This window comes from Cetorhinus maximus, chromosome 13 (genome assembly GCF_964194155.1).
Source record: "Cetorhinus maximus chromosome 13, sCetMax3.hap1.1, whole genome shotgun sequence".
Taxonomy (NCBI): domain Eukaryota; kingdom Metazoa; phylum Chordata; class Chondrichthyes; order Lamniformes; family Cetorhinidae; genus Cetorhinus; species Cetorhinus maximus.
In genome coordinates this window covers 1371853-1397924 of record NC_135891.1, presented here as the reverse complement: position 1 = coordinate 1397924, position 26072 = coordinate 1371853, and the positions used below count along the sequence as shown (strand labels likewise).

The 26072-nt window shown below is 43.2% G+C and overlaps 1 protein-coding gene across 6 annotated transcripts in view; it reads left to right on the top strand.

Annotated features, from left to right (window-relative positions):
• Positions 1-26072, top strand: part of ralgapb (Ral GTPase activating protein non-catalytic subunit beta) — a 154822-nt gene that overhangs the window by 53101 nt on the left and 75649 nt on the right. For 4 of the 6 annotated variants that reach the window (XM_078554818.1, XM_078554821.1, XM_078554816.1 and 1 more), the window contains exons 9-11: positions 17725-17941; positions 18348-18383; positions 18863-19064. In XM_078554818.1, coding sequence (XP_078410944.1) covers positions 17725-17941; positions 18348-18383; positions 18863-19064 — 455 coding nt within the window. The remainder of the gene's footprint in view (positions 1-17724; positions 17942-18347; positions 18384-18862; positions 19065-26072) is intronic. The other 2 variants (XM_078554820.1, XM_078554819.1) reach the window with 1 other exon arrangement.

The window sequence follows — 26072 nt, the reverse complement described above, 5'->3', positions numbered from 1 at the left end:
CAGGGAAGACCAGACACACTGTTTACAGCACTATCTGCTGTATAGTAAGTTTAAATATCCACTGTGAATGTTAGTGAATGGGTGAGTGGATGAATGAGTGTGAATGGGTAGGTGGGTGAGGTATAAGTGGGTTGGGTGGCAGGTGGGTGGGTTGGGCCAGGGGCTTGTCAAGTCAAGGGGTCAATGTGTGTGATTGGGAAGGGTCAGTTCTGTAGTTACCGGGAGTTAGACTAGGTTTTAATCTGCCTAACATTTCCTGAGTAATGATCCAGGTAAGTACCGCAGAACTGGCCGAAGAATCAGAGACTTTTGCGAAGGGTCCCGGGGGCAGGGGAATTGCTTGTTCAAAATTTCCAAGCAATTTCCACGGAATTCAGCGCATCAGGACTCCCACAGGGTTCCAGCACACATCTGGGGTCATAGGTCTGGTCTCCGATCCAGAGACCAAAAGAACTAGGCCGTTGTGTCTGTTTTTTTCACTCTTTACTTGAGGAAGAACATTAAAGCCATCAAGTGCAGAAGAAATTCACTTCGGTGATACCAATTGTTAGGGATTTATATTACCAGGAGAGGCTGAAGAAATTGGGTTTCTTGAAATTAATGAGAAAAGGGGGTTAAGATACGATCTAATAGTAAACCATATTCAAATTTGAAAGGTTTGGGTAAGGTAAATCAGGAAAAACTTTGCATTGGTCAATAAGTTGGACACCAAACAACATTAATTTAAGATCTTCAAAAGGATGAATTGGGAAACTCCAAGGAATTGTTTTCCAAAAAATGGATTTCATGGATCATTGAATCCCACTGGAAACAGTGGTGAAAATGAATATGAAAGAACTTTTAAAAGCAAATGGATAAATAATTGAAAAAAAATTTAAAAGGTTTTGGAAAAAAGCCAGGAGAATGAGACAAGGTGGATAGCTCTGTGAGCTGGCAGAGACATGATGGGTGGATGGCCTACTTTTTTTGTGCTGTAAAGTCCTCTGATTCTATATATTTAATATAACTTTCCATGGCTAAGTTAGAAATACTTTTTATAAAACTTATCAGCTGTCAAAGTGCAACTATTTAACTTGATCTAATTGTGGCCTTTTTCTCGATGCCCAGAAAAGAAGGTTTTGGCTATTCGAGGTCAGTCATCGTAGCCTCAGACATCATTACAAGCCTTTGTCAGGGACACATCCTCAGCTGCTTTCTGACTAAAATTTCCTCCATCATAAGATCAGGAGATTGGGTGTTGAACAGCTTTGAGGGGCTGAATGGCCTACTCTTCCTTTGCTTGGCTTCATTCACAACTCATCTGCTAGCAAAGCAACACATGCCACCCCTGAGCTAGGTGTCCGGTAATAGCCATGTTGAAAGCTCAGTCATCTCTCTTGACCTTGAATGGCACCACCATCAACATCTTTGGGTCACCATTGACAGAAGCTAAACTGAATAAACTATTCAATACTGTAGCTACAAGATCAGGGCAGAAGCTGGTACTCTTGTGTGACTTACCTCCTGACTCAGAATTCCTTCACCATCTACAGGCTCGGGCCAGGGTTGCGATGGAATACTCACATATCTAGCTGATAAAGCTGCAAATGTCTTAAGAAGCTCAATGTCATCCAGGGCAGATCAGCTAGTTTTGTTGCTACCCTAGTTAATGTACAAAATACCAACTCTTCCACCTCCACTGCTTGTGGCTGCAGAATGTGCGATCTGTAGGATGCAGTACAGCAACTCGCCAAGATTACTTTGACAGCACCCTGTAATATACATACGAACATATGAATTCAGAGCAGGATAAAGCCATTCAGTCCCTCGAGCCTACTTCACCATTCCCTAAGGTCATGGCTGATCAGATTGTGGCCTCAAGTCCACATTCCGCCTACCTCCGATAACCTTTGACTCCCTTTGCTAATCAAGCATCTATCTATCTACTTCTGCCTTAAAACTATTCATTGAATCTGCCTCCACTGCTCTCTGGGGAAGAGAGTTCCAAAGATTCACGACCTGAGAGAGAAAATTTCTCCTCATCTCTGTCTTAAATGGGAGACCCTTTATTTTTAAACTCTGTCCCCTAGTTCTAGTCTCTCCCACAAGGGGAAATATCCTTTCAGCATTCAATCTGTCTAGTCCCCTCAGGATCTTATGTTTCACTGATAGAATTCATCCTTGGTTCTTAAAAGAAGTGGCTAGTGAAATAGCTGATACATTGGGTTTAATTTTCCAAAGTTCCCTAGATCCTGGGAAGCTTGGAAAATAGCAAATGTATTCAAAAAGGGAGAGAGACAGAAAGCAGGGAACTACAGGCCAGTTAGCTTAACACCTGTCATAGGGAGAAATGTTGGAAGCTATTATTAAAGATGTTATGGCAGGTCACTTCGAAAAATTAAAGGCAATCGGGCAGAGTCAACATGGTTTTGTGAATAGGGAAGTTGTTTTTAAACTTATTGAAGTTCTTTGAAGGAGCCACATGTGCTGTGGATAAAGGGGAACCAATGGATGTACTGCACTTGGGTTTCCAGAATGCATTTGATAAGGTGCCACATGAAGTTATTGCAGAAAATAAAAGCTCATGGTGTAGGGGGTAGGTGGATAGAAGATTGGCTAGCTAAAAGGAAACAGAGGGTAGCCATAAATGAGTCATTTTCAGGCTGACAGTTTGTAACGAGTGGTGTGCCACAGGGATCAGTGCTGAGGCCTCAACTTTTTACAATTTATATAAACGTCTTGGATGAAGGGACCGAAGGAATGGTTGTTGAATTTGCTGCTGATATAGATAGGTAGGAAAGTAAGTTGTGAGGAGGACATAAGGAGGCTACAAGGAGACATAGGTTAAGCAAGTGGGCAAAGATCTGGCAAATGGAGCATAATGTGAGTAAATGTCAAATTGTCTGTTTTGGCAGGAAGAATAGAAAAGAAGCATATTATTTAAATGGTGAGGGGGAGGTTATGCTTCAATTGTACTGGACACTGGTGAGACCACATCAGGAATACTGTGTACAGTATTGGTCTCCTTATTTAAGGAAGGATGTAAATACATTAGAAGCTGTTCAGAGAAGGTTTACTAAACTAATACCAGGAATGGGCGGGATGTCTATGAGGAAAGGTTGGACAGATTAGGTTTTTATCCACTGGAGTTTAGAAGAGTAAGAGGTGACTTTATTGAAACATATAAGATCCTGAGGGAACTTGATAAGGTGGAAGTGGATAGGATGTTTCCTCTTGTGGGAGACTCTAGAACTAGGGGCCACTGTTTAAAAATAAGGGGCCACCATTTAAGACAGAGATGAGAAGAAGTTTTTTCTGAGTCTTAGGAACTCACTTCCTCAAAATGCAGTGGATGCAGCGTCTTCGAATGTTTTCAAGGCAGAGATAGATTCTTGATAAACAAGGGGTGAAGGGTTATCGGGGGTAGGCGGGAGGTTACAGTCAGACCAGCCATGATGATCTTGAATGGTGAAGCAGGCTCGAAGGGCCAGGTGGCTCCAACTCCAACTCGTAGGTTCAAAAGTAATAAGATCACCTCTCAATCTTCTAAACTCCAATGGGAACAGGCCCAACCTGTCCAACAGTTCATTGTAAGATAGCGGCACTCCCCCCATCCCAGGTACCATTCGAGTGAACCTTATTTGAACTGCATCTAACACGTTTATATCCTTTCTTAAATAAGGAGACCAAAACAGTACACAATAGTCTAAATGTGGTCTCACCAATGCCTTGTACAACTGTAACAAAACATGCCTATTTTTATATTGCATTCCCCTTGTAATAAACAAGAACATTCCATTTGTCTCCCTAACCACTTGCTGTACCTGCTTACTAACATTTCCTGATTCATGTACCAGGACATCCAGATCCTTCTGTACCATCATGTTCTGCAATCTCTCTCCATTTAAATAATATGCTGCTTTTATATTCTTCCTGCCAAAGGGGGCAAATTCATATTTTCCCACATTATACTCCATCTGCCAGATTTTTACCCGCTCACTTAACCTATCTATATCCCTTTGCAGACTCCTTATGTCCCCTTTGCAGCCTGCTTTCCTACCTATCTTTGTGTCATCAGCAAGGGACATTCGGTCCCTTCATTCAAGTCATTGATGTAAATTGTAAATAGAAAAGGCCCCAGCACTGATCCCTATGGCATTCCACTTGTCACATCTTGCCAACCTGAAAATGACCCATTTATGCCTACTCTTAGCTATTCAATCCTCTGTCCATGCTAATATGTTATCCCCTCCACCACGAGCTCTTTACAGTAACCTTTGATGTGGCACCTTTTCAAATGCCTTCTGGAAATCTAAGTACAGAACATCCACCGATTCCCCTTTATCCACATTGCTTGTTGCTTCCTCAAAGAATGCCAATAAATTAGTCAAACGTGGTTTCCCTTTCACAAAACCATGTTGATGTTGCCTGATTGAATTGAGATTTTCTAAGTACCCAGCTATAACTACCTCAATAATAGATTCCAGCAATTTCCCTATGACGTTGTTAAGCTAATTGGCTTTCTGTCTCCCTCTGTTCTTGAATAGAGTCACATTTGCTATTTTCCAACCTGATAGGACCTTTTTAGAATCTAGGCAATTTTGGAAAAATAAAACCAATGCATATACTTTCTTAGCAGCCACATCTTTTAAGACCCCAGAATGAAGTCCATCAGGATCTGGGGACTTGTCAGCTTTTAGTGCTAAGAATCTTCTCAATAACCTATCCCCAGTGATTGTAATTGATTTAAGTTCCTCCCTCTCTTTCACCTCCTGATTCGCAATTATTTCTGGAATGTATTTGTTTCCTCTGCAGTGAAAACATAGACAAAATATCTGTTCAATTCATCTAGCCATTTCCTAATTTTTCATTATTAATTCCATATTCTCACTCTCTAGAGGACCAATGCTCACTTTACTTGGTCCTTTTCTACAGGCATTTAAAAAGGAACTCTAATTATCTGTTTTTATATTTCTAGCGTGCTTTCTCCCTCCTTGTTAATCTTTTAGTCATTCTTTGCTGTTCTTTTATATTCTGTCCAGTCTTCCTGGCCTGTCACTCATTTTTGTGGAATTATATGCTTTTTCTTTCAATTTGATACCATCTTTAACTATTTTAGTTAGCAATGGATGGTGTTTCCACCCCTTAGAGACTTTCTCACTGGAATGTATCTTTTCTGAGTATTCCGAAATATCTCCTTAACTGTCTGCCACTGCATCCCTTAACCTAATTTCCCAGTTTGCTGGCCCAGCCAGAAGCCCACATCCTGTGAATGAATTTTAAAAATCTTTAGCCAGCTCTGTCTTCATGCCCTCATAATTGCCCTTATTTAAGTTTAAAATACTAGTCTTAGATCCTTTCCCCTCTCCCTCAAACTGAATGTGAAATTCAATCATATTATGATCACCACTACTAGGGATACCTTCACTATGAGGTCATTGATTAAACCTGTCAAATTGCACATTACCAGATCTCGTATAGCCTGCTCCCTGGCTGGCTGTAGATGTGCTACTCTAAGATACTGTCCTGAAAACACTCTATGAATTCATCATCCAGGCTACCTTTGCCAATCTGATTTGTCAAATCTATATGTAGATTAAAGTCACCTATGATTTCTCGTGGTACCTTTCTCACAAGCCCCCACCATTTCTTTCTATATACCCTGTCCTACAGTGTGGCTACTGTTAGGGGGCCTATAAGCGACTCCCACAAGTGACTTCTTACCTCTTTACTATTTCTCATCTCTACCTAAACAGATCCTACATCCTGATCTCCAGAACTAAGGTCAGCTCTATTGGACCAATGTCATCCTTAATGAACAGAGCTACCCCTCCACCTTTTCCTAGCTTCCTGTCCTTCCTAAATGTCATGTACCCTTGAATATTCAGGCCCTGGTCTTTGTCATCCTGCAGCCATGTCTCAGTAATTGCTGTCAGACCATAAATATTTATTTCTATTTGTGCTGTCAGTTCATCTGTTTTGTTATGAATGCTATGTGCGTTCAGATATAGAGCCTTTCGTCCTGTCTTTTTACTATTTTTGTAACCTCTAGCCTGTTGGTGCACTCTTAGGAAGGGGCAGAGTGTACAAACCTGCCACGCTCCAATTATCATTTCCTTTATTCCTACCTTCCTCTCTTGCCTGGTCTTCTCTCTATAATTTATCACAACTTCTCAAACTTGATCCCTTGCCCCCCACTATTTAATTTAAAGCCCCCTCTACCGCCTTTATATGACTCGTCAGAACACTCACTCCAGCATGGTACAGGTGAAGGACACCCCACTGGTACAGCTCCCACTTTCCCCAGTATTGGTACCAGTCACTTTCCCCAGTATTGGTGCCAGTGCCCCCATGAGTGGAAACCCACTTCTCCCACACCAATCTTTCAGCCACGCATTTAATGCTCTAATCTGATTTACTCTATGCCAATTTGCTTTTGGCTCAGATAGTAATCTGGAGATGAATACCTTTTTGAGATTCTGCTTTTTTAATTTAGCCCCTAGCTGCTCATACTCCCTCAGAACCTCTTTCCTAGCTCTACCTATGTTGTTGGCACCTACATGGACCACAACCACTGAATCCTCCCTTCCTACTGCAGGCTCCACTCCAGCCCAGAACAGGCAATGGCGTAGTGGTATTGTCGCTGGACGAGCAATCCAGACACCCAGGGTAATGCTCTGACCCGGGTTCGAATCCCACACGGCAGATGGTGGAATTTGAATTCAATAAAAATCTGGAATTAAAACTCTGATGATGACCACGAAACCATTGTCAATTGTTGTAGAAACCCATTTGTTTCCTTACCTGGTCATCTCATGGTTGAATCTTAAGTGCTCTCTGAAATGGCCTAACCAGCCACTCAGTTGTACAGAACCAGACAGACACCTAGGCACCGGAAACGACAACGGCAATCCCTGCAAAATCCTCCTTACTGACATCTGGGGGCCAGTGCCAAAATTGGGAGAGCTGCCTCAACAGCCTGACAGTCATCCTCATGGAATCATACCTTACAGATAATGTCCCAGACTCCACCATCACCATCCCTGGGTATGTCCTGTCCCACCGGCAGGGCAGGCCCAGCAGAGGCGACAGCACAGTGGTATACAGTCGTGAGCCGTGGGAGTTCTCAACATTGAGTCATGAGATCATATCAAACATGGGCAAGGAAACCTCCTGCTGATTAGCACCTACCGCCCTCGCTCAGCTGATGAACACCACTTGGAGGAAGCACTGAGGGTGGCAAGGGCACCGAATGTACTCTGGGTGGGGGACTTCAATGTCCGTCACCAAGAATGGCTCGGTAGCGCCACTACTGACCCAGCCCTAAATGACATAGCTGCTAGACTGAGCCTGCAGCAGGTGGAGGGAACCAACAAGAGGAAAAATAGTACTTCATCACCAACAAGCAAACATCCTTGTCAACCTGCCTGCCGCAGATGCATCTGTCCATGACAGTATCGGTAGGAGTGACCAATGCACAGTCATTGTGGAGACGAAGTCCCGTCTTCACATTGAGGATACCCTCCATCGTGTTTTGTTGCACTACCACCGTGCTAAATGGGATAGATTTCAAACAGTTCTAGCAACTCAAGACTGAGCATCCATGAGGTGCTTTGGGCCGTCAGCAACGGCAGAATTGCATACAACCACAATCTGTAAGCTTGTGGTATGACCCGGCATATCCCCCACTCTACCATCACCATCAAGCCAGGGGATCAACCCTGATTCAATGAAGAGTGCAGGAGGGCATGCCAGGAGCAGCACCAGGCATACCTAAAAATGAGGTGTCAACCTGGTGAAGCTATAACACTATAACATGCATGCCAAACAGCATAAGCAGCAAGTGATAATCAGAGCTAAGCGATCCCACAACCAACGGATCAGATCTAAGTTTTGCAGTCCTGCCACATTCAGTCATGAATGGTGGTGGACAATTAAACAGCTCACTGGAGGAGGAGGCTCCACAAATATCCCTGTCCTCAATGGTGGAGGAGCCCAGCACATCAGTGTAAATGATAAGGCTGAAGCATTTGCTACAATCTTCGGTCAGAAGTGTCGAGTGGATGATCCATCTCGGCCTCCTCCAGAGGTCCCCAGCATCACAGATGCCAGTCTTCAGCCAATTCAATTCCCTCCACGAGATATCAAGAAACAGCTGAAGGCACTAGATACTGCAAAGGCTATGGGCCCTGACAATATCCCGGCAATAATACTGAAGACTTGTGCTCCAGAATTTGCCATGCCCCTAGCCAAGCTGCTCCAGTACAGCTACAACACTGGCACCTACCCGGCTATGTGGAAAATTGCCCAGGTATGTCCTGTACACAAAAAGCAAGACAAATCCAACCTGGCCAGATGCCCCATCAGTCTACTCTCCATCAGTTAGATAACGGAAGGGTTCGTCAAAAGTGCTATCGAGCGGCACTTGCTTAGCAATAACCTGCTCATTGACATCCAGTTTGGGTTCCACCAGGGCCACTCAGCTCCTGACCTCATTACAGCCTTGGTTCAAACATGGACAAGAGAGCTGAACTCCCGAGGTGAGGTGAGAGTGACTGCCCTTGACATCAAGGCTGAATGTGGCATCAAGGAGCCCTAGCAAAACGAGTCAATGGGAATCAGGGGAAAACTCTCTGCTGGTTGGAGTCATACCTAGCACAAAGGAAGATGGCTGTGGTTGTTGGAGGTCAGTCATCTCAGCTCCAGGACATGAGTAAAGGAGTTCCTCAGAGTAGTGTCCTCCTCCCAACCATCTTCAGCTGCTTCATTAATGAACTTTCTTCCATCATAAGGTCAGAAGTGGGGATGTTCGCTGATGATTGCACGATGTTCAGCATCATTTGCAACTCCTCAGATACTGAAGCAGTCCATGTCCAAATGCAACAAGACCTGGATAATATCCAGGCTTGGCAAGTAACATTCGCACCACACAAATGTCAGGCAATGGCCTTCTCCAACAAGAGAGAATCCAACCATTGCCCCTTGACGTTCAATGGCATTACAATCACTGAATCCCCCACTATCAACATCCTGGGGGGTTATCATTGACCAGGAACTGAACTGGACTAGCCATGTAAATACTGTGGCTAGAGCAGGTCAGAGGCTAGGAATAGTACAATGAGAAACTCATCTCCTGACTCCCCAAAGCCTGTCCACCATCTACAAGGCACAAGCCAGGCGTGTGAGGAATGCTCTCCACTTGCCTGGATGAGTGCAGCTCCCACAACACTCAAGAAGCTTGACACCATTCAGGACAAAGCAGCCTGCTTGATTGGCACCACATCCACAAACATTCACTCCCTCCACCACCGACGCACAGTAGCAGCACAACCGCTATCATCTAGACGGACAAGGGCAGAAGATAGATGGGAACTCCACCACCTGGAAGTTCCCCTCCAAGTCACTCACCATCCTGACTTGGAAATATATCGCCGTTCCTTCACTGTCACTGGGTCAAAATCCTGGAACTCCCTCCCTAACAGCACTGTATGTGTACCTACACCACATGGACTGCAGCGGTTCAAGAAGGCAGCTCACCATCACCTTCTCAAGGGCAACTAGGGATGGGCAATAAATTCTGGCCCAGCCAGCGAAGCCCACATCCCATGAATGAATTTTTGAAAAAGATGCCGCAAACCATGGCATCAGGCAGGTAACACAGGGACTCCTGCTCTTGACTGCAGAGAATTCTATCTCTCCCTCTGACTATACTGTCCCCAAATACCACTACATTCCTATTAACTTTCCCTGCCCGAACGGCTTCCTGTACCATGGTACCGTGGTCAGTTTGCTCACCTACCAGCCACTACTTTCGTCCATACAGGCTGCAAGAACCTCGATCCTGTTGGATAATTGCAAAGGCTGAGGCTCCTCCACTTCTATCTTCTGGGTCCCCATATCTGCCTCACTTGCAGTCACACCCTCCTGACCACTGACCAAATCAGAAGGCCTTATCTTAAGGGGTGTGACTGCCCCCGGTACAAAGTGTTCAGGTAACTTCCCCCTCTCTGATGTATTGCAGCTCAGTGACTCTGAGCCGAAGCCCCTCAAGCCACAGATATTTAACTGCAGACGTGTTTGCCCTGGATCACCCTGGCATTCAGGAACACCCACATTCTGCCATTGCAACACATCATCTGCCCTGCCATCTTGATTGTGTTACTTTATTTTGAATTAATTTATAATTAACAAACACTGCTCCCAATTACCTCTACTGCTAGTAACCCCTACTACAATTAATAAAACTTTGCAATTAACTAATAAGTTGCTTGAGTTTTGAAGATAAATGAGCAAAATATTCACAAACTAGCCAGCAATGCCACATCTCATGAATGAATTAAAAAAATTAGACTGGGGATCAGCATTGAACCCTTTCCTGCTCTTGATTGTCATGGATATTCTAACTGAGGAAGTGAGATGGGAAGTAACACGGTCAATGATATTAGCAGATGACGTTGAGCTGTGTGCTGAGGATGATGAGAACATGACTGAGTATTTGGGAAATTGGAGAAAAGTACTGGAAGGTTGCTATGAAGATCAGATGACCAAAGACCTTATTTATAGATTATCAGTTTGAGCCTAGGGAAGACTATCAGAGCGAAGGTATAAAGTTTATGGGTGAAGACTTGGAGAAACTGAGTCATTTCCAGTACCTATGGGTCAGTAGTGGCGGAAGATGGAAGTATTTAAATGGAAATTAAGCAAAGTATTAGCTCTGGTTGGAGTACTTGGAAGAAGTACAGTGGAGTGTTATGTGATCTTCGAATGATAGAATGGTTACAGCACAGAAGGAGGCCATTTGGCACATTGTGTCTGTGCTGGCTCTTTGTAAGAGCAATCACCTAGTGTCACTCCCTGCCTTTTCCCCATAGCCCTGCAGATTTTTCATCTTCAAATAATGATCAAATTATATTTTGAAAGCCACAGCTGAATTTGCCTCAACCCATTCAAGATCCTAACCATCACTGCATTAAAAAGTTTTTCCTCATGTCGCAGTTGCTTCTTTTGCCAGTCACCTTAAGTTTCTGTCCTCTGGCTCTTGATTTTTCCACCAGTCGAACAGTTTCTCCCTGTCTGCTCTGTCCAGACCCCTCATGATTTTGAACACCTCTACCAAATCTCTCAAATCTTTTCTCCATGGACAGCAGCCCCAATATCTCCACTCTATGTAACTGAAGCTTCTCATCCCTGGAGCCATTCTCGTGAATCTTTTCTGCTCCCCTCTAATGGCTTCACATCCTTCCTGAAGTATGGTGCCCAGAACTGGGCGCTCTGTTCCATTTGAGGCTGACTTAGTGTTTTATACAGGTTTATCATAACTTCCTTGCTTTTGTACTCTATCCTACTGTTTATAAAGCCCAGGATCCCGTATGCTTTATTAATTTTTATTTTGACTTAGATGAGGAGAGTGAAGGCATGGTAACTAAATTTGCAGATGACACAAAGATAGGTTGGAAAGTATATTGTGAAGAGGACATGAGGTTGCAGACGGACATAGGTTGAGTGAGTGGGCAAAGATCTGGCAAATGGAGTTTAATGTGGGAAAATGTGAAGTTGTTCACTTTGGCAGGAAGAACAAAATGGCAGAGTATCACTTAATTGGAGAACGGCTGCATAATTCTGAGGTGCAGAGGGATCTGGGTGTTCTAGTATGAGTCACAAAAAGTTAGTGCAGGTACAGCAAGTAATTAAGGCTAATGGAATGTTATCCTTTATTACAAGAGGGAGTGAACATAAAAGTAAGGATGTTATGCTTCAGTTATACAGGGCATTGGTGAGACCGCATCATGAATACTGTGTGCAGTTTTGTCTCTTTATTTAAGGAAGGATGTAAATGCATTGGAGGCAGCTCAGAGGAGGTTTACTAGATTGATACCTGGAATGAGTGGGATGTCTTATGAGGAAAGGATGGACAGACTGGGCTTGTTTCCATTGGAGTTTAGAAGAGTGAGGGGTGATTTGATTAAATTTTACAAGAGCCTGAACAGCCTTGACAAGGTGGATGTGGAAAGGATGTTTCCTCTCGTGGGTGAGTCCAGGACTAGGGGACACTGTTTTAAAATTAGGGGTCACCTTTTTAGGACAGAGATGAGGAGAAATTTTTTCTGAGGGTTGTGTGACTTTGGAACTCTCTGCCTCAGAAGGTGGTGAAGGTGGAGGTCATTAAATAGTTTTACGGTGGAGGGAGACAGATTCTTGTTAGGCAAGGGAATCAAATGTTATCGGGGTTAGAAGGGAATGTGGAATTTGAAACACAAGCATGTCAGCCATGATTTTATTGAATGGCGGAGCAGGCTCGAGGGGCCGAATGGTCTACTCCTGTTCCTATTTCTTACGATAGAAAAGTACCGCTGAAACTGAAAGGAAGAATCTACAAGACAGTTGTGAGACTGGTCTCGTTATTTGGGTAGAAACTTGTGCAATATCAAGAAGAGAGGAACAATGGCTGGATATGAGACACAGATACTGAACTGGATTTGTGGAGTCTAGTTATTATCTGAATGGCTATAAATTGAGAGAGGGGAAAGTGCAATGAGACCTGGGTGTCCTCGTACACCAGTCACTGAAGGTAAGCATGCAGGTGCATCAGGCGGTAAAAGAAGGCAAATGGTATGTTGGCCTTCATAGCCAGAAGATTCGAGTACAGGAACAGGGATGTCTTGCTGCAATTATGCAAGGACTTGGTGAGACCACACCTGGAATATTGTGTGCAGTTTTGGTCTCCTTATCTGAGGAAGGATGTTCTTGCTATAGAGGGAGTGCATCGATGGTTTACCAGACTGATTCCTGGGATGGCGGGACTGACATATGAGGAGAGATTGAGTCAGTTAGGATTATATTCGCTGGAGTTCAGAAGAATGAGGGGGAGATCTAATAGAAACCTATAAAATTCTAATAGTACTAGAGAGGGTAGATGCAGAAAGGATGTTCCCGATGGTGGGGGAGTCCAGAACCAGGGGGTCACAGTCTGAGGATACGGGGTAGACCATTTAGGACTGAAATGAGGAGAAATTTCTTCACCCAGAGAGTGGTGAGCCTGTGGAATTCGCTACCACAGAAAGTAGTTGAGGCCAAAACATTGTATGTTTTCAAGAAGGAGTTAGATATAGCTCTTGGGGCGAAAGGGATCAAAGGATGTGGGGAGAAAGCGGGAGCAGGCTATTGAGTTGGATGATCAGGCATGAACATAATGAATGACGGTGCAGGCTCGAAGGGCCGAATGGCCCACTCCTGCTCCTAGTTTCTATGTTTCTAACCAATAAGGAGAAAATCAGGAACCACCACATCAGGGGGTCGCTGAAGACTATCGGAACATCGAAGAAAGTAGTTGAAAAGAGATTGAAATGGTATGATCATCTGTGCAGAGGGAGCAAGAGGAAATGTGGTGAGGCGAGTGAGGTGGGACTGCCAGGAAGAAGAAGAAGAGGAAGGCCCAAGACCAGATGGAAAGATGCAGTGGCAAGAGACTTGAACGCAGTGGGATTGGAAGGGGACTGGCTGACTGACAGGAGCAGACGGAGAAGGGCGATCAACCAGCATTGTGGCGACCCCAAGTAAAATGGGAGGAGCTGAAAGAAGAACAACAAGAAGGTACTATTTGCAAATGAACAAGGGAGGCCTCCCCAGTGTCCTAGTTCCACAGCAAAATAAATCAACATGAAATTATTGCCTAAGTTTTACATTCCTAAAGTAGAAGGTGAATAGCTTCTTCATGGCCATCTGAACAGTCTCAAAGCTATGAGGGAGTAAACACACAACGGCATTATCCCCTGACAGCTGTCACTACTGCCATTCTGACCTTGGGCACTCAGTTACAACAGCTGGTGTCTGTTAGATGTAAATGAATTGGAGACTGTTTAGAAACATCAATGATAGTGAGCTTCACCTTCACTATAACAGTGTTTTGATCAAAGTTTTCAAGATATTAAGGAGAACCTATAGACAGACTAGTTCAACTGGTTAAGAAGTCGAGGACTAGGGGATGTGGCCTAAAAATTGGAGGCAGACCTTTCAGGAATGAATTTAGAAAACACTTAAACATGCAAAGGCAGGTAGAAGTTTGGAACTCTCCTCCGCAAATTGCAATAGATACTATGTCAGTTAATTTTAAATCTAAAACAAAAACTGCTGGAAAAACTCAGCTCTGGCAGCATCTGTGGAGAGAAAGACAAAGTTAACATTTCAAGTCCGTATGACTCTTCTTCAGAACTAAAGAGAAGTAGAAATGTGGTGAAATATATACTGTTTAAGGGGAATGGGACAGGTGAAGCTGGATAGAAGGCCAGTGATAGGTGGAGGCAAAGGAGAGATTGCGAATGATGTCATGAACTAAAGGTCAAAGGGGTGTTGACGCTGGTGATACTGGCTAAAGAAAGTGCTAATGGTGACATTAAGAGTAGAAAGCAAGATGAGCAAGGTACAGATGGCCCTGGTGGGGGTGGGGTGGGGGGGACAGTGTGGGAGAAAAGGTCGAAATAGGCTAAAAGGTGGAGATAAAAAAATGAATGGAAATAAATTTTTAAAATAATATTAGAAATAGGTGGGGGGGAAATATTAAAAATAAATAAAATTTATTTGAAAAAAGTGGATCAAAAAGGGGTGGGGATGGAGGAGAGAGAGTTCATGGTCTGAAGTTGTTGATGTCAATGTTAAGTCCGGAAGGCTGTAAAGTGCCTAGTCGGAAGATGAGGTGCTGTTCCTCCAGTTTGTGTTGAGCTTCACTGGAACATTGCAGCAGGCCAAGGACGGACATGTGGCCATGAGAGCAGGGTGGAGTGTTGAAATGGCAAGCGACAGTGAGGTCTGGGTCATGCTTGCGGACAGACCGAAGGTGTTCTGCAAAGCGGTCACCCAGTCTGCGTTTGGTCTCTACAATGTAGAGGAAATCGCATTGGGAGCAGCGAATGCAGTAGACTAAATTGAGGGAAGTGCAAGTGAAATGCTCCTTCACTTGAAAAGAGTGTTTGGGCCCTTGGACGGTGAGGAGAGGGGAAGTAAAGGGGCAGGTGTTGCACCTTCTGCAGTTGCATGAGTAGGTGCCATGGGAGGGGGCTGAGGTGTTGGGGGTGATGAAGGAGTGGACCAGGGTGTCCTGGAGGGAACGATCCCTACGGAATGCCGCCGGGGGGGTGAAGGGAAGATGTGTTTGGTGGTGGCATCATGCTGGAGTTGGCGGAAATGGCGGAGGATGATCCTTTGAATGCGGAGGCTGGTGGGGTGATAAGTGAGGACAAGGGGGACCCTATCATGGTCTGGGAGGACGAGGAAGGTGAGAGGGCGGATGCACGGGAGATGGGCCAGACACGGTTGAGGGCCCTGTCAACCACTGTGGGTGGAAAACCTCGGTTAAGGAAGAAGGAGGACATGTCAGAGGAACTGTTTTGGAAAGTGGCATCATCAGAACAGATGCGACGGAGACGAAGGAACTGAGAAAATGGGATGGAGTCCTTATAGGAAGCGAGCTGTAGTCGAGGTAGCTGTGGGAGTCGGTAGGCTTGTAATGAATATTGGTGGACAGTCTATCACCAGAAATTGAGACAGTGAGGTCAAGGCAGGGAAGACAAGTGTCAGTGATGGACCATGTGAAAGCGATGGAGGGGTGGAAATTGGAAGCAAAATTAATAAATTTTTCCAGGTCCCGACGAGAGCAAGAAGCAGCACCAAAGTAATCATCGATGTACCGGAGAAAGAGTTGTGGGAGGGGGCCTGAGTAGGACTGGAACAAGGAATGTTCCACATACCCCATAAAGAGACAGGCATAACTGGGGCCCATGCCGGTACCCATAGCCACACCTTTTATTTGGAGGAAGTGAGAGGAGTTTAAGGAGAAATTGTTCAGTGAGGGAACAAGTTCAGCCAGGTGGAGGAGAGTGGTGGTGGATGGAGATTGTTCGGGCCTCTGTTCAAGGAAGAAGCGGAGAGCCCTCAGACCATCCTGGTGGGGGATGGAGGTGTAGAGGGATTGGGCGTCCATGGTGAAGAGGAGGCGGTTGGGGCCAGGGAACTGGAAATTGTTGATATGATGTAGGGTGTCAGAGGAATCGTGGATGTAGGTTGGGAGAGAGTCAAGATAGGAAGAAATGAGTTCCGTGGGGCAGGAACAGGCTGACATGATCGGTCTACCGGGACAATCCTGTTTGTGGATTTTGGGGAGGTGGTGGAAGCGGGCTGTCCGAGGTAGGGAGACTGAGGTTGGAAGCTGTGGAGGAAAGATTTCCAGAGGAGATGAGGTCAGTGATAGTCTTGGAAACAATGACTTGATGTTCGGTGGCGGGGTCATGGTCCAGGGGGAGGTAGGAGGAAGTGTCTGCGAGTTGGCGCTCAGCCTCTGCGAGGTAGGGGTCGGTACACCAGACAACAACAGCACCACCCTTGTCAGCAGGTTTGATAACAAAGTCAGGGTTAGACCTGAGAGAACGGAGTGCGACAAGTTCAGAAGGAGACAGGTTAGAGTGGGTGAAAGGAGCAGAGAAGTTGAGACAGCCAACAGTTCTCAATGAAAAGATCAAGAGCAGGTAAGAGGCCGGAGAGAGGGGTCCAGGTGGAGGGAGAATATTGGAGGCGGGTGAAAGGATCCATTGAACGGGGAGAGGACTCCTGCCCAAAGAAGTGAGCACGGAGACGAAGGCGGCGGAAGAAGAGTTCAGCATCGTACCGAGCCCGAAATTCATTGAGGTGAGGGCATAAGGGTATGAAACTGATTCCATTGCTGAGCACTGAACGTTCAGCATCAGAGAGGGGAAGGTCAGGAGGTATGGTGAATACACGGCCGGGGCTGGGATTACAAGACAGGATGGGGTCAGAGGGATGGGAAGGGGTGGAGGGTCCTGGATGGGTGTTGGTATCAATATTTTAAATCTAAGATTGATAGATTTCTGTTAACCAAAGGTATTATTGGATGTGGGGCAAAGACAGGTATATGGAGTTAAGCTACAAATCAGTTATGGTCTCCGAGTGGTGGACCAGGCTCGAGAGGCTAAATGGCCTCACCTGTTCCTATACTCGATAAAATAGACAGCTGCAATCCTGACCATTTATCAGAAATGCACATACAGAAATTAGCAGACATGTGATTGAGAGGAGTTGGGAAGAGAGATTATTAGACCGAGAACAAATCAAATAGATACAATGAGCAGAAGTGTTTTGTGGAAATAGAGAAAGATAAAGAGAAGCAAGGGAGCTAATGAGAAGAAATATAGATTGGAAAATATGCAGATACACCCTACAGAAAATCCAATCAAACTTTTTTAATATCTCTGGGATCAAGGGATCAGGAAAATTAGGAAATAAAGAAGATGAACATTAGGAAAGGAAAAAGTCTGTGGTTACACCAATAATGGGAGGTTGGGGGGGGGTGGGGTAGTGGCAGCGGAATCACGGTTCTCCCAAAATGTGAATGAAAAGCAAGCTTTTAAAACTATTACCCAAGCCCTAACCTAAGAAGGTATTTTTGTATCACCCTTGATATGTCCCTTAATGGGTGTAGTTTCAATTTTGCCCTCCATTTTAGTTATTTTTATGTACCTATATTGCCATGTGTTTGTCAATTGTCAGCAATTTTTATACACTTTTTATTGATGTGGCTATTATACATGGTAGAGTTTGTCAGTTAAGCACAGTTGCCTTTTTAGTTGCTCATGTAGAATTATCAGTGGCCAGTTGCAGGTTTGCCTTTCCCCATCAATCCTAATTGAAAGTTTGTAGCGTTCCCTAATGTTTATGTGCATATTTCTTTCACCTTCCTAGGGAAGCACTGCACATCCTCCCAAAGTCACTCATCAGACATCCACCACTTCTCCATTGTCCAGCCCGAACCAAACCAGCTCAGAGCCAAGACCTCTACCTGCTCCAACTCGACCCAAGGTCAACAGTGTGCTGAATCTGTTTGGTCAGTGGTTGTTCGATGCAGGACTAGTTCACTGCAGACTGCACAATGGCATGAACAGGGATGGCAGTATGACAGGTAAAGCTGCCAAAAATCTTTCACTTCATTCTTGCTTTCTACCTGCAAAGATATAAGATAAAATGTAGCTTAAAAATCATTTACAGTCTGTGTACTCTTAATTTAGTTTACAGTCCAGATTTATTAAACCCTAATCTAATTTAACATCAGTGTTTCCCTGATTTTGTTTTATTTTTATTTTTGCATTTTTTGCATGTTAATTGTCAAATTCATGGCTTTTACCTGGTTGCCAGTCTTTATATATGTAGTGCCCAGTCTTTCTCTCAAAACTTTGAATTTTAATTTTTAAAACAAAAACAGAAGAAAGCTGCTTATGACTGAAGCTAAAACAAAAACTAATCATCTTAAAGATATTATAACTACTGTCCTTTGATTTGTTTCCATTTTTATTTCTATTATCTTGCAGCATCTTTTATCCAAATTCTTCTTTCTTATAAATCTTGTAAGTAGGAAAAGTAGATTCTATTTTAATTGCAGTCAGCTGTTTTATGATTTTTGCCATAAGCCATCCCCTTTTCCTTATAATCGCTCCAGCTGTTTTTCTCTAACATCTGCCTCCTATCATTGTTGCACTGTTTGGGGGCGATAACTTCATTCACCGTTCTGTGTTTCTCTTGAATGGGGGAGGAGTGTTGCCAAGCCTTGTAATCTGCTCTTCTGCAGGTGCTTGTTTATAACCCATCATGCTCATTTCCCCTGCTATTTTGTGTCACGTCATAAACCTCCGAGACTGTGCACTAACCATTTTAAAACATTTGATATGATTATCTTTTGGTTTGTTCTATTAAGTTCTTTATTTTCAATTTACTGTTCTGGGTTTTTTTGTCTGTAATGTAATGCATGTGTTGGTTCTGTTTGACAGTGTGGCAGTAAAAGAGTTGCTTCTCGCCAGCAACCCTCGTAACCTCTTCTTCACTCTAGGTATTACAACTCCAGCGGGACTGGATGTCCGACGGAAACCCTCCCAGATATCCACTGAAAATATGGTTGCCAATCCACTTTTCGATGCTAATGAATTCCCAGATAACTATGAAGCAGGGAGAGCTGAGGCCTGTGGAACACTCTGCCGAATCTTCTGCAGTAAGAAGACTGGGGAGGAGATCCTTCCGGTGTACCTGTCCAGGTGCTGTTTTTTTTTTTTGCCACTCAAATTCCATGCTATAACTGTAACAAACCATTGTTCTTTCCTTCCTTAGCTGTTGACAGTTTGAGCTCAAAATCCTTATGAAATTGGAAGGTAAATTTGAAGTGGAAAGCTGACGGGATTGAACCTGCTGCCAGTTTTACACTCCCGCCTAATTTTACACGCTAGTGAAGTTAATGAAATGTAGAACTGGATGTACTGTGAAACCAGCAGCCAACCAATTCTGGCTGATTGGGGAAAAAGAGCTAAAGGGTTAGGTTAAAATTATCCCCTGATATACACTGACACTTTTGGTCTTGATGTAAAGTAGTCATATGAAAATAATAGCATAGCTTCAGCGCAAAAAATCAAATGGTGCCAGACACACTGATAGGCCATTCCTCTCACTGCTTGGAGTTTATACAGTACCACCCCTACAAAATTCTGCATTTTGGATATGTTTCATGTTTTACCCTTCATACTGAATCCTTTCAGTGTTAGGACAGAGCGAGAGTCTTGCCTGCACTCTTCCAACATCAAAAATAATGGCAGAAAGATCACAACTCTGGGCATGTGTAGCTGAATTTAGTTTCTAGTCCAGCCAGTCCATGACTTGAATTAAATGTTGGTGACAGTTATGAAAGGGAAATACAAAAATGAGCTGAGAATTAGGATAGAGCTGTAATGTTTAACCACGCTGATTATTTTTAATTCATTTGACCCTGAAGTTAAGTTAGAGTCAGTGTTCCTTCTCAGCTGTACAGGTTTGTGGCCATGCAGCAATCGGGAACAAACAGATCATGCATCATCCCCTTGAAGATGTGCGCAAGAGCATCAATCTTAAAGAGCCTGCTCAATGAAACAAGTGCAGAGCAAACAGAAGTTAGAGGGACCATTGGTTAAAATGGTATAAACTTGTACTGTACAATTACTTCAACCAGACTCCTCAATACAGGGTCTAGATTGCCAAGTTATCGATTTAAATTTTACTACTCAAAGGAAAAATTAGAAATGGTGGGGATCCACAAGAAGATGCCTAATGGTCTTCTGCGTTGGATCTACTCATGTTCCCTGCTCATTCAACCAGTTTATCCAGAGAGCAGCTGAACTATACAGACCAACAAATGTCCCAGGCTCAACCCCAGTCTACACTGAGTTAGCTAATTAAACTGAGTGTTAGACCTGCTACAGTCGGCCCCTACTTCCATAGTAAGGAAGGGGAAAATCAAGTAGATTCTGCTCCTCATCACTATCTGCTGAGCCTGTGCTGGAAGTGCCCCTGTGTGGATGTTGAGGGAGGACAAGAAGCTGCGATGTCCCCAGTCTTAATCAGAATATGTCATACTAATTATCAAACAATAAAAATCATGCTTACATGTTCTATACCTTACTTAATTATCAGCCCAGAAGTGTTTACAGCAAATATCTCTGGCTAAGTTGGTGTTCCACATAAGCAGAGCTTTAATGTTTTGTATAATTAGTATATCTACGTCAATCGGAAGTTAAAATACTGGCAGGGTTTCTTAACATAGTTTAATCTGCTTCCTTTCTGAGCAGGGCTTCTGATTTATCGCTTAAACCTGTTCATGAATTGTCATTTTGTCTCCAAGACCTGTGTAAAGTTTTGGTCCTCAGGCAGCAAATACTGCTACGCAGGGCAAGTGTAAAAGTCCATGTTACACTGCGACAAATCACTTGCCTTAAGCATAAGTAGAAAATGACACTCATTTGACTCGCTTGTAATTGTTTTTTGATTTGACTCATGTTTCACTGTAAATAAATCTGTTACTGCTATTTCTCCTCACCAAAGCCTGGTTAAGGAAAATGACACCACAGTGCCATTTGAACACTCCCGTGCTGTTCTACAGTAATGCACTGCCGGTTCAATCTCCCTCTCACCTCTGTCATGAATTCCTAATGTTAGATGTATTGTCCAGTGGAGCCCTGTCGGTTCAGAGGGATGAATTTATACTTGGATCATGGCCAGAGACTCACTAGTGACTGTTTCAATGTCGCTTCGAGAGCAGATTACTCTCTAGGCTAGGTGAACTTGAAAGGAATTTCCTGTTATTAAACTGCAGGGGACAGTTTTGTATACAGCTGTGCTGGGAAATTTTCTCTACATTTTAAAGTGGGCTGCATCAGCTGGAGACAGCTGTAATGACCACAGGGGTCTCAAATTTTAACCTTGGTCAATGCTGCGATTAAATAAATGTGGATCAGTTGCACCAGGCTCTAAGTAATTCTGTGTTGGAGCAGCATAAAGCCTGCTCTGCAGTTTATGGCAAACATTAAATTTTAGGGTCACACTGGCTGCAGAATGAGGGCAGACTGATGCAGGTTTGAGTCCAGTTCTGAGCGTTTTTGGGTTGTCAACGTGATGAGCCAGGGGACAGCGACATTTCTTGATTGACAGTTCAAATTGCAGTCGGAAACCTCCGAGAGCAAAGGTCAGCCGATTTGTTTGGAAGTTGTATTGTCTCTGTATACATGCTTCATGTCATGCTCAAACTCAGACTCTGGAAGGATTTTTGCAGTGGAGAAGAGATAAGGAATGTGTGGGGCAGTTCTGTGCTGAAGCTGTATAAATCTGATATGGTCTATAATACTATGGAAACAAATAACTTAAATAGAAATTATTAGATGCACAGATTAAGGCTGTCTGGTTTGCACATGTGCAGTTTAGTTTTTGCAAATAAACTAATGGTTTTCCTCGTCCATGAAGTTTAATCAACTTTCATTTGACCCTGTTTCATGCAAGCTTGATCTAAAATCTCACCTAGTTTCCATTCTAAACATATTAAGCGTATTTTCATCAAAGATTTTTAGGGATCTGCAACATCTCCTTTGTTCAGGAATTTACCTGTTTCGAAGGTGTAGTTTGTATTTTGTACAAATGCAGGCAAGTGTTGGTGTGCTAACCCACGTATTGTCTCCTTGGGAAGAGAAGTTACTTCTCACCTTGGTTGAGACTCATAAAATTTGCATCTGTCGTGTTTGGTTCTCTGATATACTCCATGCTGGTTTCGGTGTCCCTGTCTTTTAAAAAATTTTGAAGATCTGGATCATAAAATGATTTCTTCTCCAATGAAACTAAGTTAATTTCTTTTATGTCTTAAATGTAAGCCCTAGAATCCTTCTGTGGTTTTTTTAAACCCATTCCAATATATTGTCTATTTCTTGAAGTTGCAATTCTTAAATTTTACATTATTTCAATAACCTCACCAATGACCATGGTTAAATGCCCTCAGGATGCATTTGAGTATTTGGTTAGCTCTGCTGATATCTGACTTTCACAAGTGAAATATTCTGTAGTTGATAGCCACACACAAATCCTCTCCTTTTTTCTATCCACCTTTACTAATGACCCCATTTAGGGGAGGCACTTGATTGTGTCTCCAGGGAATAAGCTTACATTTGCAGTGCCCTTCTTCAAAGCAGGACTTCTCCATTGTAGATATCAATTGTAGAAATCAATTCTGATTTCCTTTTCCAATATGCAGTACTTTAAAATTACCCAGATTTAAATCCATGTACCATTTCTTAGCCCATTTGGTTGAAAACTATCGGATGGGGATAAACCTATCTTCCTTATATAAAATAAAAGCCGGAAATGCAGGAAACAGCAATAATTCTGGCAGCATCCACTCACCTGGTCTTATAGATTGGTATGGTCAACAATTTATAGTTTTATTTTGGAAAGAATTAACAGTAAAATTTACAATGCATGGTTGGAATCCCTTTATTATATCTACGCCAAAGGATTTTTTTTAAACCAATATCCGGCATGGATTTGTCATGGGCTAACTGAGATTTTTGATGAGTAACCGAAAGGGTTAATGTGGTGAATATTGACTTCTAAAAGGCATTGATTGCCACAGGATTGTCAGCAAAGTTAAAGCCCATGGAATAAAAAGGATAGTGACTGTATGGACATGAAGTTTGCTGAGTGACAGAAACAGAAAGTAGCAGTGAGTAGTTTCGTTTTTGGATTAGAAGGAGGTCTGCAGAGGGCTCCCCAGGAGTCAATGTTAGAACCACTGCTTTTCTTGATGATTTAAAAATATAGGCTTGGGTGTGCAGGTCATATGTTCGTATGCAATTTGGAGATGACACAAAACTTTGAGGTGTTGTGAACTGTGAGGAGTAGAGTGATAAACTCTGAGAGGCCATAGATAGGTTAAAACCTTGAAATATAGAAAAGTTACAGTCCATACACTTGCAGATTACAGCACTCAAAAGGTACTTGGATCAGCACCTTAAATGAATTGAGGGTTTCTGCCTCAAACACCAAACCAGGCAGTGAATTCCAAACACCCACCACCCTCTGGGTGAAAAGTTTTTCCTCATGTCCCCTCTAATCCTACAAATCACCTTAAATCTGTGCCCCCAATTATTGACCTCTCCGCTAGGAGAAACAAATCTTCTCTGTCTCCTCTATCTAGGTCGGTGAAATGGGCAGACAAGTGGCAGATGAAATTTAATTCTGAGAAGTGTTCATTTGGCAGAGAGGCAATATAAAATAAAGAGTACAATTCTAAAGTGGGTGCAGGAGCAGAGGGCTCTGGGGTATATGTGCACAAATCATTGAAGGTGGCAGGACAGATTGAGGAAGTGGTTTATAAAGGATACAGGATCCTGGTCTTTATAAATAGGGGCAGAGACTACAAAGGCATGGAAGTTATGATAAACCGGTATAAAACACTGGTTTGTCCTCAGCTGGAGTATTATATTCAGTTCTGTCACCACACTGTAGGAAGGTGTTAAGGGAGGGTGGAGGAAAGATTTACAGTAATGGTTCCAGGGATGAGGAATTTCAGTTATGTGGATAGATTGGAGAAGCTGGGATAATAACAGAAAATGCTGGAAAAGCTCAGCAGGTCTGACAGCATCTGAGGAGAGAGGAACATTAACTCTGTTTCTCTCTCCACAGATGCTGTCAAACCTGCTGAGTTTTTCCAGCACTTTCTGTTTTTATTTCAGATTTCCAGCATCCACAGTATTTTGCTTTTATCTTGTAAGAAGCAGGGGCTGTTCTCCTTGGGGAAGAGAAGATTAAGAGGAGATTTGATAGAGGTATTCAAAATCATGAAGGGTCTGGACAGAATAGATGAAGAAACACTTCTGTTACAGAAGGATCGAGAACCAGAGGACACCGACTTAAGGTGATTGGCAAAAGAAGCAAAGGTGATATGAGGAAAAATTACTTTGGCTCAGAGACTGATTGGGATCTGGAACGCATTGCCAGAGAATGTGGTGAAGGCACGTTTAATCAAGCTTTCAAAGGGAATTAGCTAACTATCTGAAGAGAGAAAAATTTGCAGGGCTACAGGGAAAAGGTGAAGGAGTGGGATAGCTGAGTTTGTCTTGCAGAGAGCCAGCATGGATACAATGGTGTGAATGGCTTCCTGTGTTGTAATCATTTTATGATTATGTATTGTTGATAAAGTGCAAATAATGACAAGTTGGGCTTGGGGAGTGAATGAACAGAAAACTTGCAGGGGAAGCAGTACAAAAACTTATTTGCCTGTGTTAACCATTCAGCCTTGGAACCTCTCCCTAACTGGTAAACATCTAAATTGTTGCATGCAAATGCTTTACATTTTCACTCAGTTTGTAATTGGTGACAGCAAGTTGGTTGCCCTTGTAAGGGGAGACATCCTATGAAAACATCTTGACGGCGGGCAGTGTAACCTATAGGAAGCACCTTGGAATGTTTGACTTTGTTGAAGGTGCTATATAAATGACAGATGATGTTGCATCTCTGATACTATATTTTCTTAACTCTGGACCGAAAGAATTTGATTATCAAGGTATTCACAATAACAGTTTCAGAGCTGTATTTCATTTCTTGTTTTTGTTAAGACAGAAACTAAATGGTTTTCAACAACTTTACTCTGTTGGTGCAATAGTTTCTCATATGGATTAATTTAGCACAGGGCAATATAGTGCATGCCAAGTCTTGCATCCTATACTAAACCCTAAACATACAACAATAAATTCTGATCTATATATTCTCTGCATCAATTGTAGGTGTCAAAACTTCAGAATCTTCCAGTCAGTCATCCTATTTCTTTAAAAGTTTATTCTTTCATGGGATGTGGGCATTGCTGGCAAGGCCAGCATTTGTTGCCCATCCCTAATTGCCCTTGAACTGAGTGGCTTGCTAGGCTATTTCAGAGGGCAGTTTACTGTGGATCTGGAATCACATGCAGGCCAGACCAGGTAAGGACAGCAGATTTCCTTCCCTAAAGAAATCAGATGGGTTTTACGACAACTGATAGTTTCATGGTCACCGTTACAGGGACTAGCTTTCAATTCCAGATTTGATTAATTGAATTTAAATTCCACCAGCTGCCACAGTGTTTTTTTTTGAACCAGTGTCCCCAGAACTTTGGCCTGGCCCTCAGCGACCTTACCATTACACCACCATCTCCTCTCAAATGAATACTTAAGTCGGGAATGTGAATTTCCAGTCTTAATGGTGGCTTGGGTCTGAAATGCAGATTTGTTGATCATTCTTACAGTATGCTCTTGCATTTGTTCTTAAATAGTGTAAACCGTAGAGCACCATGGAGATCTCAAAACGCTCAGTCCCCTCCCTCCTGGGAATTTTCAAGTTATCTCCCCCAACTGCCAGTCCAATTTGTAATAAGTCAAGAGGGCGCTCAGCACATACCTCTACCATGCTGTGTTAACTCAACGTTATTACAATTACACAGCTCTTCCTTGAGGTTTTTGCCTACCTGGCTGATGCTCTGTAACTGCAAAGCTGAAAAAAGAAATCTTATTATGAACTTGCATCTCACCAAGGAAGCTTCAGGCCAATCCACATCCAACAACCTGCTCTGAAAACTCTGCTAACATTTTGACAGATGTGATAAATTGTACCACAGTGGCTGAGACAATCCAAAACATTCTAAAACAATCAATAGCATTCTAACCAAAGAGCCCACAACATTCTGAAAAAGAAAATCAATTCTCCCTATTTCCCAATGTTGATGGGTC